This window comes from Clarias gariepinus, chromosome 14, assembly GCF_024256425.1.
Source record: "Clarias gariepinus isolate MV-2021 ecotype Netherlands chromosome 14, CGAR_prim_01v2, whole genome shotgun sequence".
In the NCBI taxonomy this organism is placed as follows: Eukaryota; Metazoa; Chordata; class Actinopteri; order Siluriformes; family Clariidae; genus Clarias; species Clarias gariepinus.
Window position 1 is genome coordinate 21,896,493 of NC_071113.1, and position 19,494 is coordinate 21,915,986.

Sequence of the window (19,494 nt, forward strand, 5' to 3'; positions counted from 1 at the left end):
CACTGGAAGTAAAAGTAATAATCAGCCTTCACCCTTTTTCTACAACCCATGATGCTGTAGTCAAACATGACCTTCAAAAATATCCTTTTGTGTGTGTGTGTGTGTGTGTGTGGTTTGTGTTGCGTAGTAACAACAGCATTCACATTTATTTTTCCCTATGGCACAGAGTTGCTTCTTTTACCCAATCAAAAGCTTCCAAGTCTTCACAGACGTGACCTTTTGAATCGCTAGAGGTGGTTAGCTAAATTGGAAAAACTTTTTTTTTTTTTAATTAGCTTTTTCCATACGTCATCGACATTTAAACACAGCATCTTTACCCTGAATAGAAAAAGTGATGTGCGTTTAAACGGATGTTATTTACGACGCGGTGTAGCGCAGAGAGAGGGAGACAGAGAGAGGGAGACAGAGAGAGAGGGAGACAGAGAGAGGGAGACAGAGAGAGAGGGAGACAGAGAGAGGGAGACAGAGAGAGAGGGAGACAGAGAGAGGGAGACAGAGAGAGAGGGAGACAGAGAGAGGGAGACAGAGAGAGAGACAGAGAGAGAGGGAGACAGAGAGAGGGAGACAGAGAGAGGGAGACAGAGAGAGAGGGAGACAGAGAGAGAGGGAGACAGAGAGAGGGAGACAGAGAGAGAGGGAGACAGAGAGAGAGAGACAGAGAGAGGGAGACAGAGAGAGAGGGAGACAGAGAGAGAGGGAGACAGAGAGAGGGAGACAGAGAGAGAGGGAGACAGAGAGAGAGAGACAGAGAGAGGGAGACAGAGAGAGAGAGACAGAGAGAGAGAGACAGAGAGAGAGGGAGACAGAGAGAGAGGGAGACATGTATTGGGGCGGTGCTTGACTCCGGCGGAGTGCCAGCGACCCTCTGCTTTGACTCTACATCGGTTAATGTAACAATAATTCAGTGATCCGCATTAACCCGAAGAGAGGGCCAAAGACTAGGACACAGCTGAGCTTTCTCAGGGGATCTGACTGTGTCCTTCTATGTTCTCCCCATGCAGGCAGGGGAGCACACACACACACACACACACACACACACACACAGCGAGAGAGAGAGAGAGAGAGAGAGAGAGAGAGAGAGACCCAGATGCCATCACTAAACTCAGCTACACTTCTGTGCAAACAATCGAAGGCAAGGACACGCTCACATGTTTCCTCACAATCTCGCACATCTGTAAACAGATGCACACGCGCACACTCATACAGCTCGTATAATGCTATAGGCAACGACAGGGTACAGTATGCTGTTACGGTTAAGGATGTTCTTAAGCCTTTAAGTGGTTATATGCTTTCTTTTTTAATGGCAAACAAAACAATGTGATAAAATCCAGTTTTTAATGAATGAATAATACAAATCATAATACTCCATTCATCTAGCAACCTCTGCTGTCCAACTTAGTGACAATTGTATTTATTCCTATTTGTACGACTATGGTAGGATCTCCAGTCAACACTCACACGCGCATTCACACACAACAGGCAGTTTGGGGACGCCAGTTAGTCTGGCACGTGACTTTTAAGAGGAAACCAGAGTACCCGGAGGAAACCGTGCAGACTTAAAGCGAGAATCGAACCCAGGACTTTGATGTGCAAGGTGACAATGCTAACCTCTTAGCCACCGTGCCATGAATAATAACAATAAAAAATAATATATTAATAATATTCATGAACCACTTCCAGGAATTTAAGGAATATATTGAACAGATTGTGGTATTCCATGGACAGAGTGATGGATTAATTTTAAAACTTTACATTGTCACATTAAAGAAAAGGAATAAATATCCTTTCTAAGATTTCCATTATAAATCACATCACTGTTAACTTTAATAGATTTCCATAGGGGCATTTATGGATCAGTGGTTAGCTCCCTGCTTGCTACAGAACAGTATGTAGAAGGCCCAGGGTTGTGTCCCTGGAAGTTCCCTAGCCCAAGGTACCAGTGCTGCAGGCACCCTTAGTGTTAGAGTCCCAAACAATGGGGCAGTTTCTTCAGGAACTAACTGCATCCAACATTAAAAACCTGTCCCAAAATCAAAAATGTGCAGATCAGATTATCTGCTGGAAATGTGCTGAAAACCACCCTCAGACTGACCAATCTCATTTCTTCAGATTTGTCACTAGGCATGCTTAAAGATGAGCATACAGTATTACAATTCGAAAAAAAATGAAACAAAAAGTCAAAAATTCATAGTAATGAAACAATGAAACAAACTTTGGTGCAGTGATGAGACTCAGCAATGGTAAAATATCTAAATGCTGCAAATGTTTTAATGAAGGCAGCGTGTCCATAAATGACATTCAGGGAGTGTGATGGATGATCCTTGGAAATTGTTGGATAACTTGTCACCAACATGCAGAAGACACGCATCTCTTGCATCTGTTGTCCACTTGCACATTACAGGAAATCGATTGGGAGTTATTGCCACATCCCCCATACAATCCTGACCTCACTGCAAGCCATTTCCACACATTTGGGCCATAAAGGGAGTTCCTTGGAGGCCAGCGTTTCAGACATGAAGAATGGCTCTGGTGTACTAAGAAGACTTTCTACCTTGATGGTCTCCAAGCACTAGACTAGTGAAACACTGGGATACGTGTTTTATTCTATTCTGCACAATCAAAAGTCCTTTATAGGGAAATAACACCTTATAATTGTGATGTAAAATAATGATGTGTGTTCTTGTTCCTACAAAAGTTCTACCAAATGCTTAAAGAACAAAAAGTACAATTAAATTAGCAGACTGACAGGCCAAATTAACATGTTTGGCATATTTTTAAGAATGTGAATAACTCTTTCAGTGTCTTTTAGTTATTCGAGCCAAACAGTTTATGTGCCATTACGTTTTTACATAAAAGGCAGATTTCGTCCACATTTCCATGCTGTCATCCTCTCAAACGTTTTGCATGCTCCTGTCATTATGAAGTCTTTATAAGCTAAGAGAAGCTCCGTCACATAAAAGCACACACACACACACACACACACAGACATATGCACTCAAATAGAAGCTGTTATTGAATGAACTGAAGGCTGCTGATTTAATACCACATGTACTCCAAGAGACACATTCATAGTTGACAAGTGGACGACATTTAGATGTGTTTGGAGCATCCTTCTCCTTAAATGAGGAATTCATGTGAATTCAGAAGAAGCTCATTTCACCAGAACAACCTTCTCTATAAATATGCAACAGTGTCGCCACTTACTGGAATGGTCGCACTCATAAATATGCAGCAGAGTAGCTCGTGTTTCATTTGTAATGCAAATAGTGCAGTAGACAGAGGAGAGAGTGCTGGCAGTCACAGGGCTTCCAGGTGAGACGCAGGGGAACAGGAAATGTGTTAGTGTGTCTACGTGTGTGTGTGTCACATGTTCAAGCTCTTTATTTTTGCCACTGCTTACTGCTCGATGTGTAGCGTGTGATTGTGTTCACTTCTCAAAGCATATCCTTGGAGGAAAGTATTAAAAGGCTATTTCACAGGAAGTGTTTCAGGAGCTCCTGCTCTCTGAGCGCTAGAACAGATGGTCATATAATTATGTTCCCTCACCAGGATGCTGCTCCATCACTGTGGCATTAACCCAATTTGTCTCATTGATGCTCAATTCTGGGCAGAAGCACTTACTCTTTTTTTTTTCTTCCGTGCAGCAGTTGCCTGGGCACTGAACCCACAACCTACTGTCTTAGTGACTGACACTGTAATCTGTTGCCATCTATGAAAATAACAGTTTGTCCCTTAAACTGAGCCATCCGGCATCTAAATGCTTCATCTGCAGTGGGATATATTCAGGGTCTGTTCAGGGGACTGTTGCACCAGCAAGTTGTAATTCAACTGGATTATGATGCTGAATAGATTCTAGATATTTTAATATGAGCATTTTTTTTATTTTATTCTTAAAGCCCCTCATGATCTCACATTCTCACTGATCTTTCTGAGCTCCATCTTAAATCATCAGGTCCTCTGGATTAAGACTGCATGCAGTCTTCATTTTGTGCTCGATGACAAACTTAATTATATAGTGACCTTGGGTATTAGCAAAGTGACCTTGGGTGGCTAGCAATGTGGCTTGCACCTCATGGGTAAAGGGTTTGATTCCATGTCCTCCTTTGTGCTTGGTGGGTTTCCTCTGGTTGCTCCCACTTTCCAAAGACATGCACGATAGACTAATTGTTGTATTTTCTAAAATGGATTGGCATCCCCTCCAAGGTGTACCCCGTCTTGTGTCCCGAGTCCCCTGAGATAGGCTCCAGGCTTCCTGTACAGGATAAACAGCATAGAGAATGAGTAAATGAAATAGGTACATTTGATTTGTTCCAAGGACTTGTTACACAAACTATAGTTATACCCTGGCACTTTTTAAACATATCTAGCCCTAATGGTGGCTAACTTGTCTATATTAATAAGAGAAATTGTCAGTTGACGTAGGCGTCCCTACTGTCTAACTGTTCTAGGGCCCCGGGATTGTTTCCAAGAACACCTGTCCCTAAAGTCTGCTTCATTTTGATCAGTGAGAAGACAATCGTTCTGAGCTTGGGAACCGTGCCAGAGTCCGCTGGAAAAGATCATCTTGAGAACGGCACAGCGTACTGTGGATCGAATCAGATATGGAAGCCAAATGAGAAAAGAAATAGATCGTCATTTAGACGCAACGTCATCAGTGTCGTCTGTTTTCTCTGAAATCTGTGTGCGCGTAGCATACGCCAGTCTCATCCTCTGACCCTTAAATACAATCACTAATAAAGTAGAAAGGCACGTGAGAGCGTCGCTCTTGACACTTTTCCCAAAATATCAGTAATAACAGGCATAGCGCAAAAGTTAACTTTCTTGTTTTTTTTTTTCTTTCTTAAACCAAGTATGCGCATACTGCCACCTGCTGTATTGGAGGGTGTAAATACGCAAGCGTGCCTAAGAACATTGCATAAAATCAATGTGAACGCTGTCCAGCGGTTGGAACAAGCGTTCCTGATCAGGCTTTACAGAACCAAAAGAAAATGAGGGAAATTAATATGAAATGTGTGAGAAAATATGTATGAATCAAAATATCAGATTCAGATTTTGTTACAGTTGATCGGTGTATTAGTGAAACTGTTTGAGAGAGGATTTGTTGCAATAATCCTTTTCTTGTCCCCTTTTGGGAAATGGTGGCTCAGCGGTTAAAATGTCGCACTTCTGATCAGAAGGTCAATAAATTAAATGCAAACACCGTCAAGCTGTCATCATAACTCTCATCTGCTCAGCTGTATAAAAAAAAAATAAGAAGGAATACTTTAAACGTAAATATCTATAAGTCTGCAATTTATAATTATAAAACAATACCCTACTGTAAGAAACTAGCCAATGTTTTGATTATCCTAGAAGCTGTTTGGAATTTGACTCCTAATTAGAGTAAATCCTGCTTATGATCAGTTGGTGCAACAGAAATTTCTATTCTTCATCCATATGTAAGACATGTTAGTGCAGCCTTCAAGCAAATCCTTCAGGGTCTGTGCCATGGCCTCTTGGCCTCTTCACTTCCCAGAACTAATTCCAAAACTTTTACCTAACTCCGACTTCAGAGAGCTTTCTTTTTAAACCAGTAACGTTTTCTACAAGGCTCCCTGGGATGTTGCATGGTGCGCCGGGTTCCTAAGCCCCTGGATCCAAGCCACATTGCAGAGCTGAGAATTGAGCAGTCTTGGGGCGTCAGTTCCTTAGTGGAGCATCCCAGCTCCGGGTTTATGGGAAAGCTGTCAGGGTGCTCCACATCTCCCTCGTCCACGCATGCCCACCCATGCGGTACAGTACCTCGGGAGATAATTACACAGAAATGTGCTGAAGTGCAGTGTGAGGAGAGAGAGTGCAGAGCCGAGGACGGAGGGCTGACAGAGCGAGGCGTGCATGCTTTCAGGAAAAACTGCAGGGAACACAGGCGAGAGATAGAGATGCAGCTAGACTGCGTCTGAGGCCTCTGTGTAATAAACACATCAGTGATGGAAAACGCTCTCACTACTCCTCCCCTGCTGACACTTTATCTTTTATCTTAAGAGAGAGGTTGACACTAATGTGCGCTCGGTGAGTTCGATTTGAAAGTCGCACAGGAAGCAAATCTGCTGAAATGATGTTTTGATACGAGGCAATTTGTTAGTAAATTGGTGTTGCATATTTTTTGTTTTGTTTTTTTATATTATAAACAAACAATGTAGAATTATTCCACTCTTCTGAAACCGTCCAGAAGATTAACAACCATTTTGCATTTTCGTTCAACTTACATAATTATTGAGCGTCGAAACCTACTGATTATTAGAATTAGAATGTACAGTGTTGGGTACGCAGTAAAGAACAAAACAGTGTGCACTTTCAGGAAAATAATCAACGCAAATCTGATATACTTCTCATACCACTGCAGCTTGTCAACTATTAGAATTTTTTATTTAATAAAAAATTTAGTGTATACTGTACTTTCTATCCATCCACAGGGTGGCCCAAAAGTCTGCACCTGTAGATATGTTAATATTTGTCTTTTAATTTCAGTCCCAAGATGGCTTCAAACCTAACAATACAAGGTTAAATAGAACTCATGTTCTCATGTATGCAAGACAGCATCCTTCACATAAAGACCATTCTGCTAAATTTGTTTGTTAGCCTCTGGATTCAGACTTTTAGGACACTTTAAAGCAAATTAGTTCCTCTTAAATTACAGTGTATGGCTGTCTCACCAGCCTACCTTTCTCTTTGTCTCTCCCTCAATTTTAGGACTAAAAGAAGCTTGTGATGTTGCCACGAAGCCTAAATAAATGACCTAATGTTTCAGGTTCACCTCTGACTTTTCTAAAGCACTGACGCTGGAGACTCCTTCAAAAAATGCTATACACAGATCAGCCATAACATTAAAACCAACTACCTTTTGGGTTCTCCTTGTGTCCACAGGGCAACTCTGATGGTGTTTGTCACTAGGATGTTGGATTCTCTGGGGTGCTGTGGGTTGTGTGGCTTTGTCTCCCAGTGGTTCAGACTTGTCTGTCCACAACTTTCCACAGGTGCTCAATCAGATTTTAATCTATGGAGTTTGGAGGCCCATCAGTGACCTTTGACCCTCATGCATGGTGGTGCACTGGGAGTTCTGATAACCTTCTGTCATAACCATCATTGATTCTTTTTTATTTTTTTGGTCATTTGTGCTGCATTGCCTTTTCTGTGGGATTGGACAGGATGGACAGGTGTTTAGTCCCCGAAGGCATGGGTGAAACTTGGGTGTCCATGATGGTCTCACAAGTTTGCTGATATGTAATCATGATCAGGGTTGTTCAGGTCCCCTGGCAGTGGTGTTAATGTTATGGTTAATTGGTGTACACGAGTCCTTATAGAAAACATCACCAGATCAACGATCACAAGCAATCCTTTAAATCATCCCTCATACACTACAGTATATAAACAATAATCTACAGTATAAGGAGTGCAGTAATATAGTCCTGTGATTTGTCTTGCAGCTAGAACCACTTTTCAAGCAGCTGTTATAGAACATTTATGAATATCAGTCTGACTAATAAAAAATTTAGCATCGAACAGCACTCTTGTGTAATTTAAAATTTGCTCGTTATGTAAAGATTACATTTACAAGGACGAAACTTCACTTTTGTGCGACCTCTAAATCTCTAAACTTTGTAATAGAAGGAGAAAATCTGTTTAAGTATTTAATGTGCCTAGGAAGAAAAGATGCAAAGGTTCAGAACGCTTTAACCACCTGCTGTTGTCTCGCCTTTCACGTCTCTAGTAGTACGTAAGTATGAACATGTCTGTTTATGATGCGCCGTTCTGAAATACAGGGCGAGATGATGCCAATTAAGGCCTGTGACTGGCCCCGGGGTGACAGTGTGCTGCATATAACGCTGTCACATCAGCTCATAGGTTATTAATGTCTACTGAGTGACAGCGCGATGAAAATTATTTATTTAGAAACAGTCTGGGCAATGCATGCACTCTTTAGTTCATTTCTATAAACTCATCTTTTATAGGAATACATGAAATGCTGGGGTTTAGCTATGATCCTGTAGGTTTTGTAAAATGTTTTTTTACGTTATTTATAACAGTAAACGGTCTTTGTTTTGTAGCACACGCCCAAATTGGAATTAATCCTTTTTTTTTTCTTATAATGCAAATCTCTGTGCACATTTTTAAGTCTCAGTTGAGGGCCTTCCTCAAGGGCCCAACAGTGACAACTTGCTGGGGGGGTTTGAACTTGAAACCTTCTAAACTGTGGTCCACTCCCTTAACCACTGAAATAGATGTTTATACAGTACATGCATTGTTTGACTTCATTTCAGCTTTAAGTCTCTGAGGTTAAGGTAACATTTAGTGGCATAGAATTAATTAGCTGCATTAATAATGATTTTATTGCACTGAGAAAAGTCTTAGAAAGTACAAATAGATTGTATACGTCTTAGATAAATGTGGTCATACTCGAGATGTTTTCAAGGTTTTTGCAGTGTAGAAAGCACTCGTAATGAGCTAGTAAGACAACGGTGTGTGTGTGTGTGTGTGTGTGTGTGTGTCCTCTCCCACTGGCCCTAGCCTGTCAAAATGTTCTCGCCAGCCTAGAGAGCCACTCTCTTATTTAACCGTGACCAGACATATGATCACTTCCATGGCAACGAGGCTTTTTTTTTTGTCTCTGCTTCATGTTGTACCTTCTCGATATTAATGTCTGATAATGATGTAGCCAAAAAGTCTAAGCTAGTCCTTGCTGTCCTTATTGTAAAGTTTAACTGTAGAGTCATGTGAAGCTAGACGATGCTGTGAGGTTTATCACCACCAGTTCCTTTGTTTGAGATGTACAGTGCAGATGTTCCTTTAGAGGGAGCTCTGGGACGCCCACCCACCCACCCACCTGCACCCAGGCAGATTCATGGCTGCCTGATCTGGATTCACAGTAATTGAGAGCAGGGAGGGATGGGAAATCGATAGCGAGCCTGGCAGTTCTTTAATGGCGCCTCTTTTTTTTTACCTGTTATCGAGTGAGCCGTGCTTCAGGCTGCTCTGACAATGACATCCTGCCCTCATAGCTCCCAGCCAAGTGATGAGCAGAAACAACAGCCGGAGGAAGCTCGAGCGTCAAGTGTTCTCGCTCTGCAGGATGAGTGTGTGGGATAAGGTGGGGTCCGGATGAGTGAGAAATGGCTTTCTCGAATGAGGTTTACACTCCGTGGGTTTTGAATGCGCAGACTTAAACACTCGGGAATTGAAGGGATGCGAGATAATTATGCAGCAAGCTATTCTTCGCCTTGAGTTGATGTTGGACAGGTTCCTGTGGGAGAGAAGAGTCAGGACTTGTTGGGTGTCTCCATCTAGTGGCTGAAAGGTGACATTTTGCGCTGGTGGACATCGATCTCAGTCACGCTGTCCGTTGTGGAATCCGCTGCGCTTTTTGTTTTAGTCGGATCGTAAAATATAGGGCATCATATCAAAACCGAAATGGGTTGTAAGTGAAATATTTATGTCTTTTCAGTTTTGGATGAGTGTGTGAGTGTGGTGGAAGAGAGCTATGGAGTCATTTTGCGATGTTCAACTATGCGCTGTTCCTATCTCTTTACAAAATAGGATCACTTTTTCTTCCTTTTCTTTTTTTTCGTAAACTCTCTCTCTCATTCTCTCTCTCTCTCTCTCTCTCTCTGTCTTTTGCTCCATATGATTTATAGCTCTTCTGCTTTCATTAGCCACCCTCCATCTCTCCTTCTCTGCTTGCTGGTAATGCATGTATGGGACTATGTTGTAGGTAAAGGCCCTGAGACCATCTTTGCGGGTCAGAACCTGAATGATAATGAATGGCACACGGTCCGTGTGGTCAGAAGGGGGAAAGGTCTGAAGCTTACAGTGGATGATCTGCAGCCCTCAGAAGGTACACATCATCCCCTTATCCCACACACCCACACACACACACACACACACACACACATACATGGCTGATATAACCACCATATGGAGTTTTTTTTTTTTTTTTTTTGCAGATGTTGCAGTGTAATATTTTTCTTGTTTAGTAATTGCACTGGCTTGTATATAATGCCTTCCGGGTGTAAAGGAAATTCAACAAGAACGTTCAACGTGTTTTGAGTCTGAAACCGAGGGAATACATTAAATTTGCATAACCTCCCTGATTTAAGAGTGAGAGCAGTCCCTTCTGGCAGGCTTTAAAAAGATATTTATAAAATATTAAAGTGCTTTCTTCCCTCTACCGCTAGATCTTACTAACTCGATTTGAGATTTTTTTACATTCTTCACATTGACTCACTCCATCCTCTGTCCTTCGCTAAATCTCTCATCTGATTGGTCTGGCTCTGAAGGCCAAATTACAGGCGACCACACGCAGCTAGAGTTCCATAACATTGAGACGGGCATCGTTACAGAAAAGCTCTACATGCCTGCTGTTCCTTCAAACTTCATTGGACACCTGCAGGGTCTGTCCTTCAATGGCATGTCCTATATCGACCTGTGCAAGAATGGGGACATCGACTACTGCGAGCTAAATGCCATGATTGGCTACAAGAGCATCGTGGCAGACCCGGTGACCTTCAAGTCTCGCACCAGTTACGTGACCCTACCAACCCTACAAGCCTACTACTCCATGCACCTGTTCCTCCAGTTCAAGACCACGTCTCCCGATGGACTGATCCTCTACAACCGAGGAGATGGCAATGACTTCATTGTGGTGGAACTGGTTAAAGGGTAAGAGCTGCTTTTTTTTCAGTAGTGGCGAACGTTCTATTCATAAAGTTCTGAATATGCAAACGGCATACAGATCAGTGTCAGGTTTAAATAAGCAGAGGAGCTACACAGTATTTACACTTTTTAGAGCCCCCTGCTGCCTGCTAGCTGAACTGCACCTTAAAGAAAGTTATTTATTTATTTACTAGTAATATTTGCCTATACATTGCAGATAATTCTATCAGTGCTGTTTATAGAGCAAATAAGTGAAATCAGCATAAGCTATGTACAAAATAGCAGGCCATGCTGTTGCTGAAAATGAACACATCCTGGTGTGGTATGATGGTTTATGAAACAGCACATAGAGGAATGTGTTACTTCTCTTATACTAGAGGGATTTGCTCATGAGGATAATTTGTAAAATGTATTATTTAAACATGAAATCACTCTTCTGAACAATTTACACTTACATTTAATGCGAATAACACAAATATCTCATCCCAAATATAACATCTGCAAGAACATCTGCATCTGTTATTGCTTACACTAAAGCAGGAATACACCGTGGAATAAACACCTCTTGTTTTGCTTTTTTCTTAAACTTAATAAGTAAATAGGACAGGTTTTACACACAGCGTCCTTTTTATAGCAGTCCTCTGCCATGAATAATATAAAGTTCTGACACCTGAGCTATCTTCTATAAAATTTCTCCAAAACATCTCCAAAAACAAAACTACACTATATCGGTTATTATATGATTATCTTTTAGAAGTAGTAATTTAAGACATGTTAAAAAACAGTCTTAGGTCATGTGTAGGAACTGTTAGTGCTATAAGATGCTCGAACGGAACAGTAGCATTTTAGGTATTAATTATAAAATCATTACACAAGTACTGTGTTGTTAAAAACAACAAAATGTCCAGGTCTCACTAATAAATGGTCTGTTAATCTTCATAGGTGTTATATTTTATTCCCCACACTGTACTTAAACATTTTCCCCTTCTCTCTGCACTAAACAGTTATCTGCATTATGTTTCTGACTTGGGAAACGGTGCTCACCTCATCAAAGGCAATTCGAACACACCTCTCAACGACAATCATTGGCATAATGTGATGATCTCACGTGACACCAACAACCTCCACACGGTCAAGATTGACACCAAGATCACCACACAAACCACATTGGGGGCTAAGAACTTGGATCTGAAAGGTAAGGTGACCATTCAATGAAATTTACACCACACTTATTTTGTATTTATTAGAAAATAGATTTTTTTTTTCTATTTTATTCATTTATTTCTGGATTAGAATCAGCTGATATTATCCTATATGTACAGTAGTACATTTCACACTTATCCACCAGAGGGCAGCACTTTGATATTTGAATAATGTTAATGAGATTCAAGCATTACAAGTATATAATCTGTCTGTGTCTATCAGTATGTTAACCTTAGACCACCATCCTTTACCCTCTAGGTGACCTGTATGTTGGAGGAGTGTCCAAAGATATGTATAAAGACCTACCAAAGCTGGTGCACTCCAAAGAGGGCTTCCAGGGCTGCCTGGCGTCTGTGGACTTGAACGGCCGTTTGCCGGACCTGCTGTCAGACGCACTGGGCACTACGGGACAGGTGGAGCGGGGCTGTGAAGGTGGGCAAAGGAAGTTGTGGAGGAGGGATCACCAAATTCCAGTCACCTTTCCTAAAAAACCGTCCATGTGTTTAGCCGTAATTCTCACACATCCCAGGCTCCCTTTGTTGTCTATAACTAACATTAATTATGGCATTAATTAACATTGACGAACCATGAACGAAACACAAAGCTTAATAATTTCACAATTTACACACCGTAACCTGAGTCTTGTTTATTATCAATGCCTGGTATCAGAGATTACAAGCAATTCAATTTTTATTTTGGTTATTTCCTGCTTTGGTTCCTGCTCAATTGTTTCACGACTCCAACTTCCCCCTTCTCATCTTTAGCTAAAAACAGTCTCACTTACTCACTGACTCATCGTCTCTGCCGCTTTAGCCCGTATTCAGGGTCGCGGGGACCTGGAGCCTATCTCAGGAGACTTAGGGCACAAGGCGAGGGGGTTCACCCGGGACAGGGTGCCAATTCACCGCCAGGCACACACACACACTCATTCACACACTACGGGCAATTTGGGAACACTAATTAGCCTCACCTGCTGGTCTTTGGACCGTGGGAGGAAACCGGAGTACCCGAAGAAATCCACCAACCACGGGGAGAACATGCACACTGGAATTGAGCCTGGCCGGGAATCGAACCCGGACCCTGGGGGTGCAAGGGGGCAGTGCTTGGTTGAAATTAGTTGTTTTTAGAAATTTAGGAAAGTGCTTTAAAAAGTTTAAAACGTAGCCAGGTGTGCGGAAAGTCAGAGATTTTCACAGGCATAAAGATATTTAGGCCTATAGGGAAAATGTTCATGGTTCGAGTTGTGCTAAAGGCCTTTTACCAGCTAAGCAGTTATTCAAGTTACATTTACTTACTGGAACAATTTTGGCTGGTTACGGTGTCATTCAGTTTACAGGTATAATACATATGGATCTGTTTTTAGTTATGGATAGAATACATATTGGCTACTGTTTATTATTTAGCTACAGTCCTGTGCCACAGTCTTGAGCCACCTCTTATTTTTTATATAAAATTAGATTTATTAAATTAGGTTGACTATATTAAAGAAATGGGAGCAATTTTTTTTGCCTCAGCAGGTCTGTTCCAACCACTCAGCCTTCAGCATCACCAGTATACTAATCACCTCCTGAATATCTGTCATCATCTGTAACTGTTTCTCACTGGTTCATGTTTGATGTTTGTTTTATGCTTGAATGATTCATGGGTCACAGACGAGGGGTGCCTCAAGACTTTTGCACAATACTGTATATTATTATATTATATTTTCATATAGTAACATAATATATTACTGTATATTATTTACAATTCTGCATATTCTAATCATTTATAACTTGAGCTCTTAAAAACTAATAGATAATAAATGCTCAAATTAATAGTTTATTAATGTAAATTAATGCCATCAAATAATTCCACCCTAACATAAACTACCTTTTTTACTTTTTCTCATTCTGCATTTTTTTTTTATATTTACCAATACCTGTGGTTGTTTTTTTTTCCTACTGTATATGTGACTGTAGCTGTGCAGTTTCCTCACCTCTTCCTATCACATCTGCTTTTCCTGCATTCTGTTCCGAACACTACCGTCCTTTCTGCTTTTCACATTTGACCTTTTTTTTTTTCTTTTTATAATCACAGACATCTTTGTGCCTTTACTAACATTTTATATATTTTGCTTTTCTTTATTTGTTTGGCTGACAAAAGTTGCATTGATGAAAGCTGACCTGCAAGGTAGATAGTTATATGTATGTTTAAACCAAGTGCCTCCCCGAACCCCTCCTCGAGTTTGAAAGTCTGATGTCGTCAATCATTTCTACTGTACCTACATGACATTGGAGTAGAACCATCCCTGTAAATACAAGCCCTGAAAAAAAAAAACACACAGACATCTTGTATTTACATCACCCAGAGTCTTAAACTGTCCTGTGTCAGTCTCCTTCACTTCTGTCTCATGACTGTCTTTTTTAGAGCTCACTTTGATGTACTGTTGTTAATCAAGGCATGTGATTGGCTTCAGTGCTGTCCTTCCTGATTCTAACCCCCTTCACCTACTGCATGTAGTCTAGAGTCAGACGGAAAACAGTCTACATATTAGTTAAGGTTCCCAAATGCAGGTAAATATTGTTATTGTATAATGCGAATGTAATAGAGCGACATTTTCCAGCTTATTTAAGGCTGGGCTTAAGGGTCGGTGCATGCTGTGTGGCTCTACACTTGGTGTATAATGAGCTCTAGTCACAAATAGACGAAACCGAGCTCACGTGGATAGCATTAGTGTCTGTCCTGTCATGGGTGATTGGCCAAACGGCTGGATGATGGAGACAAGAGGGGTCTGACGGTCGAGTGCCCTGCTTCACATGCCTACAGGAGTACTGTGGGTAATGGGAACAGGAGTGTTGCTGCCGGCGAAAATATGCCTGGACCGTCGTCCTGCTGCTTCACCGCTGGACTGGAGCACTAAATGACCCCTTCCAGATGGTTCCGGTTTATCTTTGGGCTTCATTTCCCCAGATATGTTTTTAACATCCACTTTGACAATATCAGCGACAGACTTCATTATCACAAAGGAGACCTGTTATCATTACCTCAGCCACCGAAGGAAGCTGTCAGTGAGCCGAAAATTGCCTTGAAGGCTGAGTGCAACACCGCAACAAAACGCAGCCATCCTTATCAAGTGATTATTATACAGTGTGAAAAAAGAGTGTAGCGGTTCATTTCTGCTCTGCCCTAACAAGAGCCTCAGAAGGGGACATCACCAAATAATAATAATAATAATAATAATAATAATAATAGCTTTCTGACAAAATATTAACAAATTTGATTAATAAAAGCTCTTATATTTCTATAAATAATAACGCTCTAACTACCTCCATGATCTTTATTCTAATGAGTTCACTCTCTCTCATTTAACACATCACACTGTACATTTTACTGATTCTGCTTTGTTTTATCTACACATAATCTGGGGTAAATTTACAGTCAAAGAGTGAAAGAGATTCCTTACATGAGCTGTTTAACAGAATCAAATTTTCCCAGGCTGTCCCTCTGATTATCGGTCATTGCGCTTTGAATCTCAACATTCCCTTTGTCTTTTCGTGCAGGTCCCAGCACTACCTGTCAGGAAGACTCCTGCTCCAATCAGGGTGTGTGCCTGCAGCAGTGGGAGGGCTTCACCTGTGACTGCAGTATGACATCGTTCGGAGGGCCGCTGTGCAACGACGGTGAGCGGATATTCATGCCCACTTATATCTTAAGTGTGAACAGATTTTGCAAGATGAGACCACTGAGATTCCTCACCTAGCCAGCTTGTCAGTCTGATTGCTAGAAATGGCTGTGCAAATCGTCTAAAACATGCAGTGTGTGTTTTTTTTTTTTTTTTTTTTTTTTACCAGACACCAATTCGCCAGGTCTTTAAAAAAAGATCTAGACTGAAAAAGAACATGATGACTCAGGAGAAATCAAGCTGTTCAGCACAATTAGCTTTTACAAAATTTTGGAGTCTTTTAAGGGGTGCAGACTCACCTAGTCAGTGAATTGCACTGTCTGATTAGAGGTTATTGCTGTAATCAGCCTTAAAAAAACGTTGCTTGTCTAGTGATCCTAGCTTTCAATCATGCCACAAGAGGTTGCATGAAATTTTATAATTTGAAATTATTGGAAATATGATCAAGAAAGTAAGAATTGTATTACCTCCCCACTCAGACATACTAAATAAAATAGAGCCATTAATAATTTTCTTCGGTATAGATTATATAAAAGAAACAATTCAATTATAATCCTAAAAAGGTAGCCATTTTTTGTTAAAACTAACATACTCGAATGGATTAATAGTACAAAACATTCTGTATTCGCACAACAAACAGCTGCGGTTTCTTTTAAACCATGGCACCATTATTCATGTAAGTGTCTCACTGGTTCACCACTAGGGGGCATGATAGACCCAGACCGAGCCAGCAGCTTGGAAAACATTCGCTACTTTTTGCACTTGTGTGTTTCACTTAAGCGAAGTGCAGCAAAGAATGACTTCACTTCTAAAACACTTTCTCAGTGCTGTTTGTCATATTGCTTGTTTAGAGAGCAAAATATTAAATATTACAAAATAAAAGACCCGCTTGACCCGGGTGCCTCAGATCTCTCGCACACTCCCAAAGTACCAGAAATCTGGACGATGCAGAAAGAACAAGTCCTTGAGCTGGTTTAAGATGCAGATGTGTTACATCACCGTGAGCCTGCTTGCTGATAAGAGGCTGTTTTTGTTCTGGAAAACCATCCACACGGCTCACCTTAAATCCTCCATGTTCCTGTCTGCAGCCGAGATGAGAAAAAAAATGTCTCTCAGGTGTCAGATAAGCCCAGGCTTCAGATTAAGCTTCCTTTTCCTTTTTATATATATATATAATGTATAACATTTTTGCACATGGTCAATGCAAGGACTCTTATAATATGGAATGGCGAAGAAAATGAGTGATCCTTTCGATTTCGCACATGAGTCACGGACACCTACACGTTCACATTTCCCATCGACTGCCAAATTGTTTTTGTTTTCTCTCACACCTACTGCCACATTCACAAATTTGAAAGGACAACATATTTAACAGCCATTCAGACCCACATGTTAAAGGATTGGTCACTAAATCATAGAGAAATATGTGACTCATTTTGTGTCTCCTACTCCGTGCTGTCTGGAGATGCGTACTGTTTTTCACTCTTTGTAGGGATAATTTCTCTCTGTACGGAGACGAGCACACAACAGTTTTAACCTTGCTGAAATTTTAAGCTTGTGTGCAGAAAGAAAAATAAAGATATCGAGGTTACAGTTACAGTAGGTGGCACGTTAATGCATTTCCACATGCCAGTGGGAACATGTGCACCGAATGACCTGCGACATAACCGAATGAATTTTTTCATCCTTACAGCAACGAACATACAGTACGGTACATACAGAGCCAACTGTAGCACACCAAGCTGAGGAAGAACGAGTGCCAACCAAAGCTGGCTGTTCATCACACAACGATCTGGCCTTATGTTTCTGTGAAAAGCTGTACACATCACACTTGCTGGCCACTTGAATAAGAACAACGGGACGCATAAATGTAGCGCATAAATGTATGCAATATTAGAAAATTAGACTGCAGGAGAAGAAGTGACTCTGATAAGGATTATACATTGTTATACAGTAAGTGCCAGATTGAGAAACTGCTAATCTCCTGGGATTTTCAAGCCCAAGTGTCTTTAGAGTTTATACACAATGGCGCAAAAAAAAAATAATACATTGAGTGAGCAGCCGTTTAACAAGCTGAAATGCCTCGATGAATAGAGAGGTCAGAGGAGAAAGGCCAGCCTGTGTCATGGTGACAGGAAGGCTATAGTAACACTAATAGCCACTTTTTATAACCGTGGTGAGCAGAAAACCATCTCGGGATCGTTCTCCATTGTTCATGTAATGTGCCGTTTCAAACAGGACGGCCCTTTTGACCCTGGAGGGAACAAATAGTAAGAACTTCGCTGAGTAGTGAAACATTTCTACTTAACAAGTTCAGTTGATAGACTCAGTCTTCAGACAACCTCACCTGCATGACTGAGAATCTTCATAGTCATCTTTGAATGCACTAGCCATGTGACTTAATGGATAGACTACAACAGCGTAACACTGCATGAGGCTCAAGACCTTTCAGCTGAAAACAAGGTTGTGAGATTAAAGAAACTGGATGGCTGAAGATTCAGAATTCCCTCAGTTTGGTGAGACTTTGCCCACTGTAACCTCCAACTCCTGTTCTTCTGAACTATAAAACTCATTTAGGTTTCATAATTAGACCTAAAGGGACGTTTTGTTTTAAATGGGTTTAAATAAAAACACATTAAGTCTAAAAAAAGGTAAGGTTCACTACCGTCCTTCTGCCATGACCGTAGCTGTGGTGCGGTATTATTGTCTCATGTGGTTTGTGATGTAGCGACACAAATAGGCTACAGTAATGTTTTTTTTTTTTTTTAATCATTCTGCTTGAAAAAATGCCTACTGGTCACTTTGTTGCAAAACTATAGCAGATGTGATGAAAAGTTGAGGAGGAGTTTTTTTTTTTTTTTAACCCTAATTTGGATGATGCCAGTCTCCACCTACTTGTCCTTCCATATGACACGACAGCTTGTTCATTGCAGACAAGTGCAGTAAACACCTCAAAGACCATACGTGATAGTTGGTATCTGATGGTTAATAGTTCTCTCGAGATGTCCGGGTTGTTAAATTGAACTAATGTTCTATTTCCAAACAGATGATTAACCAAGAGCTCAATTAAAGTTATTTTGTTCTCTAATAGGGAGAAAACACACACACACCTCCCGAACCTGCAACCAAACTGCTCACCAATTGCGGTGTGAATATCCCAAATGTGTAATTATGTCAATCTGGTACTTATCACTTTCATCAACGCATACTCACTCTTGCTCACACACCCTCGCAGCAAGTTTGACAAGCAAAGTAGCACTTTGATTTCAGTCAGTTATCATGGGACACTGTTGTATGTTGTGATTAAAAGGGGAAGGTGATGAGAACAGGCCATGTTTCCAGACTGCACACTGATTAGCTATGCATAAGTGCACTTAGGCAGACTGATAAGGGTCTGATTGGGTGTGCTAAGATAAAAAAAAGACCATATTGACATGTTGGTGAAAAGGAGAGATAATACACTCCTGCCCTGAGAAATTAAATCTGATACGTCAGTACTGTTCACAGGCAAAATTGCCCCCTGTCCCATCTCTTTTTTTTTTCTTTTACAAAGCCATGCTTCATTTTTAATTAACTTGCAGCTATCAGCAATCTCCACTTTAATAAAAAGTCAATATTTCCAAGTTAGGATGGTCATGATGGTTGTAGGAGGTGGAGTGTTTTAACTTGAACCCATTTTTCTAAAAGCATCAGACAGATGAAGTAAAGATAGAAAAAGAAAGAAAAAAGAACCAATAATAAGGTTAAAAAGAGGAAATATTTCCCAGCAGTACAAAATTCCAGCTCCATCACAATTGAAAATCAACACAACACAGATGCATTATAGTGAGGGGTGAGTTATTATGGGGAAAAAATGTCAAGGGAAATCCATTTATCGCATCTTTAATAGTCTTCTAGCTGCTATATTTATTTATTTAGTTTTTCTTGAGTCGTTTCAAGCATTT

The 19,494-nt window shown here is 40.8% G+C and overlaps 1 protein-coding gene across 10 annotated transcripts in view; it reads left to right on the top strand.

Annotated features, from left to right (window-relative positions):
* nrxn1a (neurexin 1a) overlaps nt 1–19,494 on the top strand; it is a 172,947-nt gene that overhangs the window by 101,618 nt on the left and 51,835 nt on the right. For all 10 annotated transcript variants that reach the window (XM_053511427.1, XM_053511429.1, XM_053511434.1 and 7 more), the window contains 5 exons: nt 9,746–9,868; nt 10,311–10,692; nt 11,691–11,881; nt 12,148–12,321; nt 15,429–15,548. In XM_053511427.1, coding sequence (XP_053367402.1) covers nt 9,746–9,868; nt 10,311–10,692; nt 11,691–11,881; nt 12,148–12,321; nt 15,429–15,548 — 990 coding nt within the window. The remainder of the gene's footprint in view (nt 1–9,745; nt 9,869–10,310; nt 10,693–11,690; nt 11,882–12,147; nt 12,322–15,428; nt 15,549–19,494) is intronic.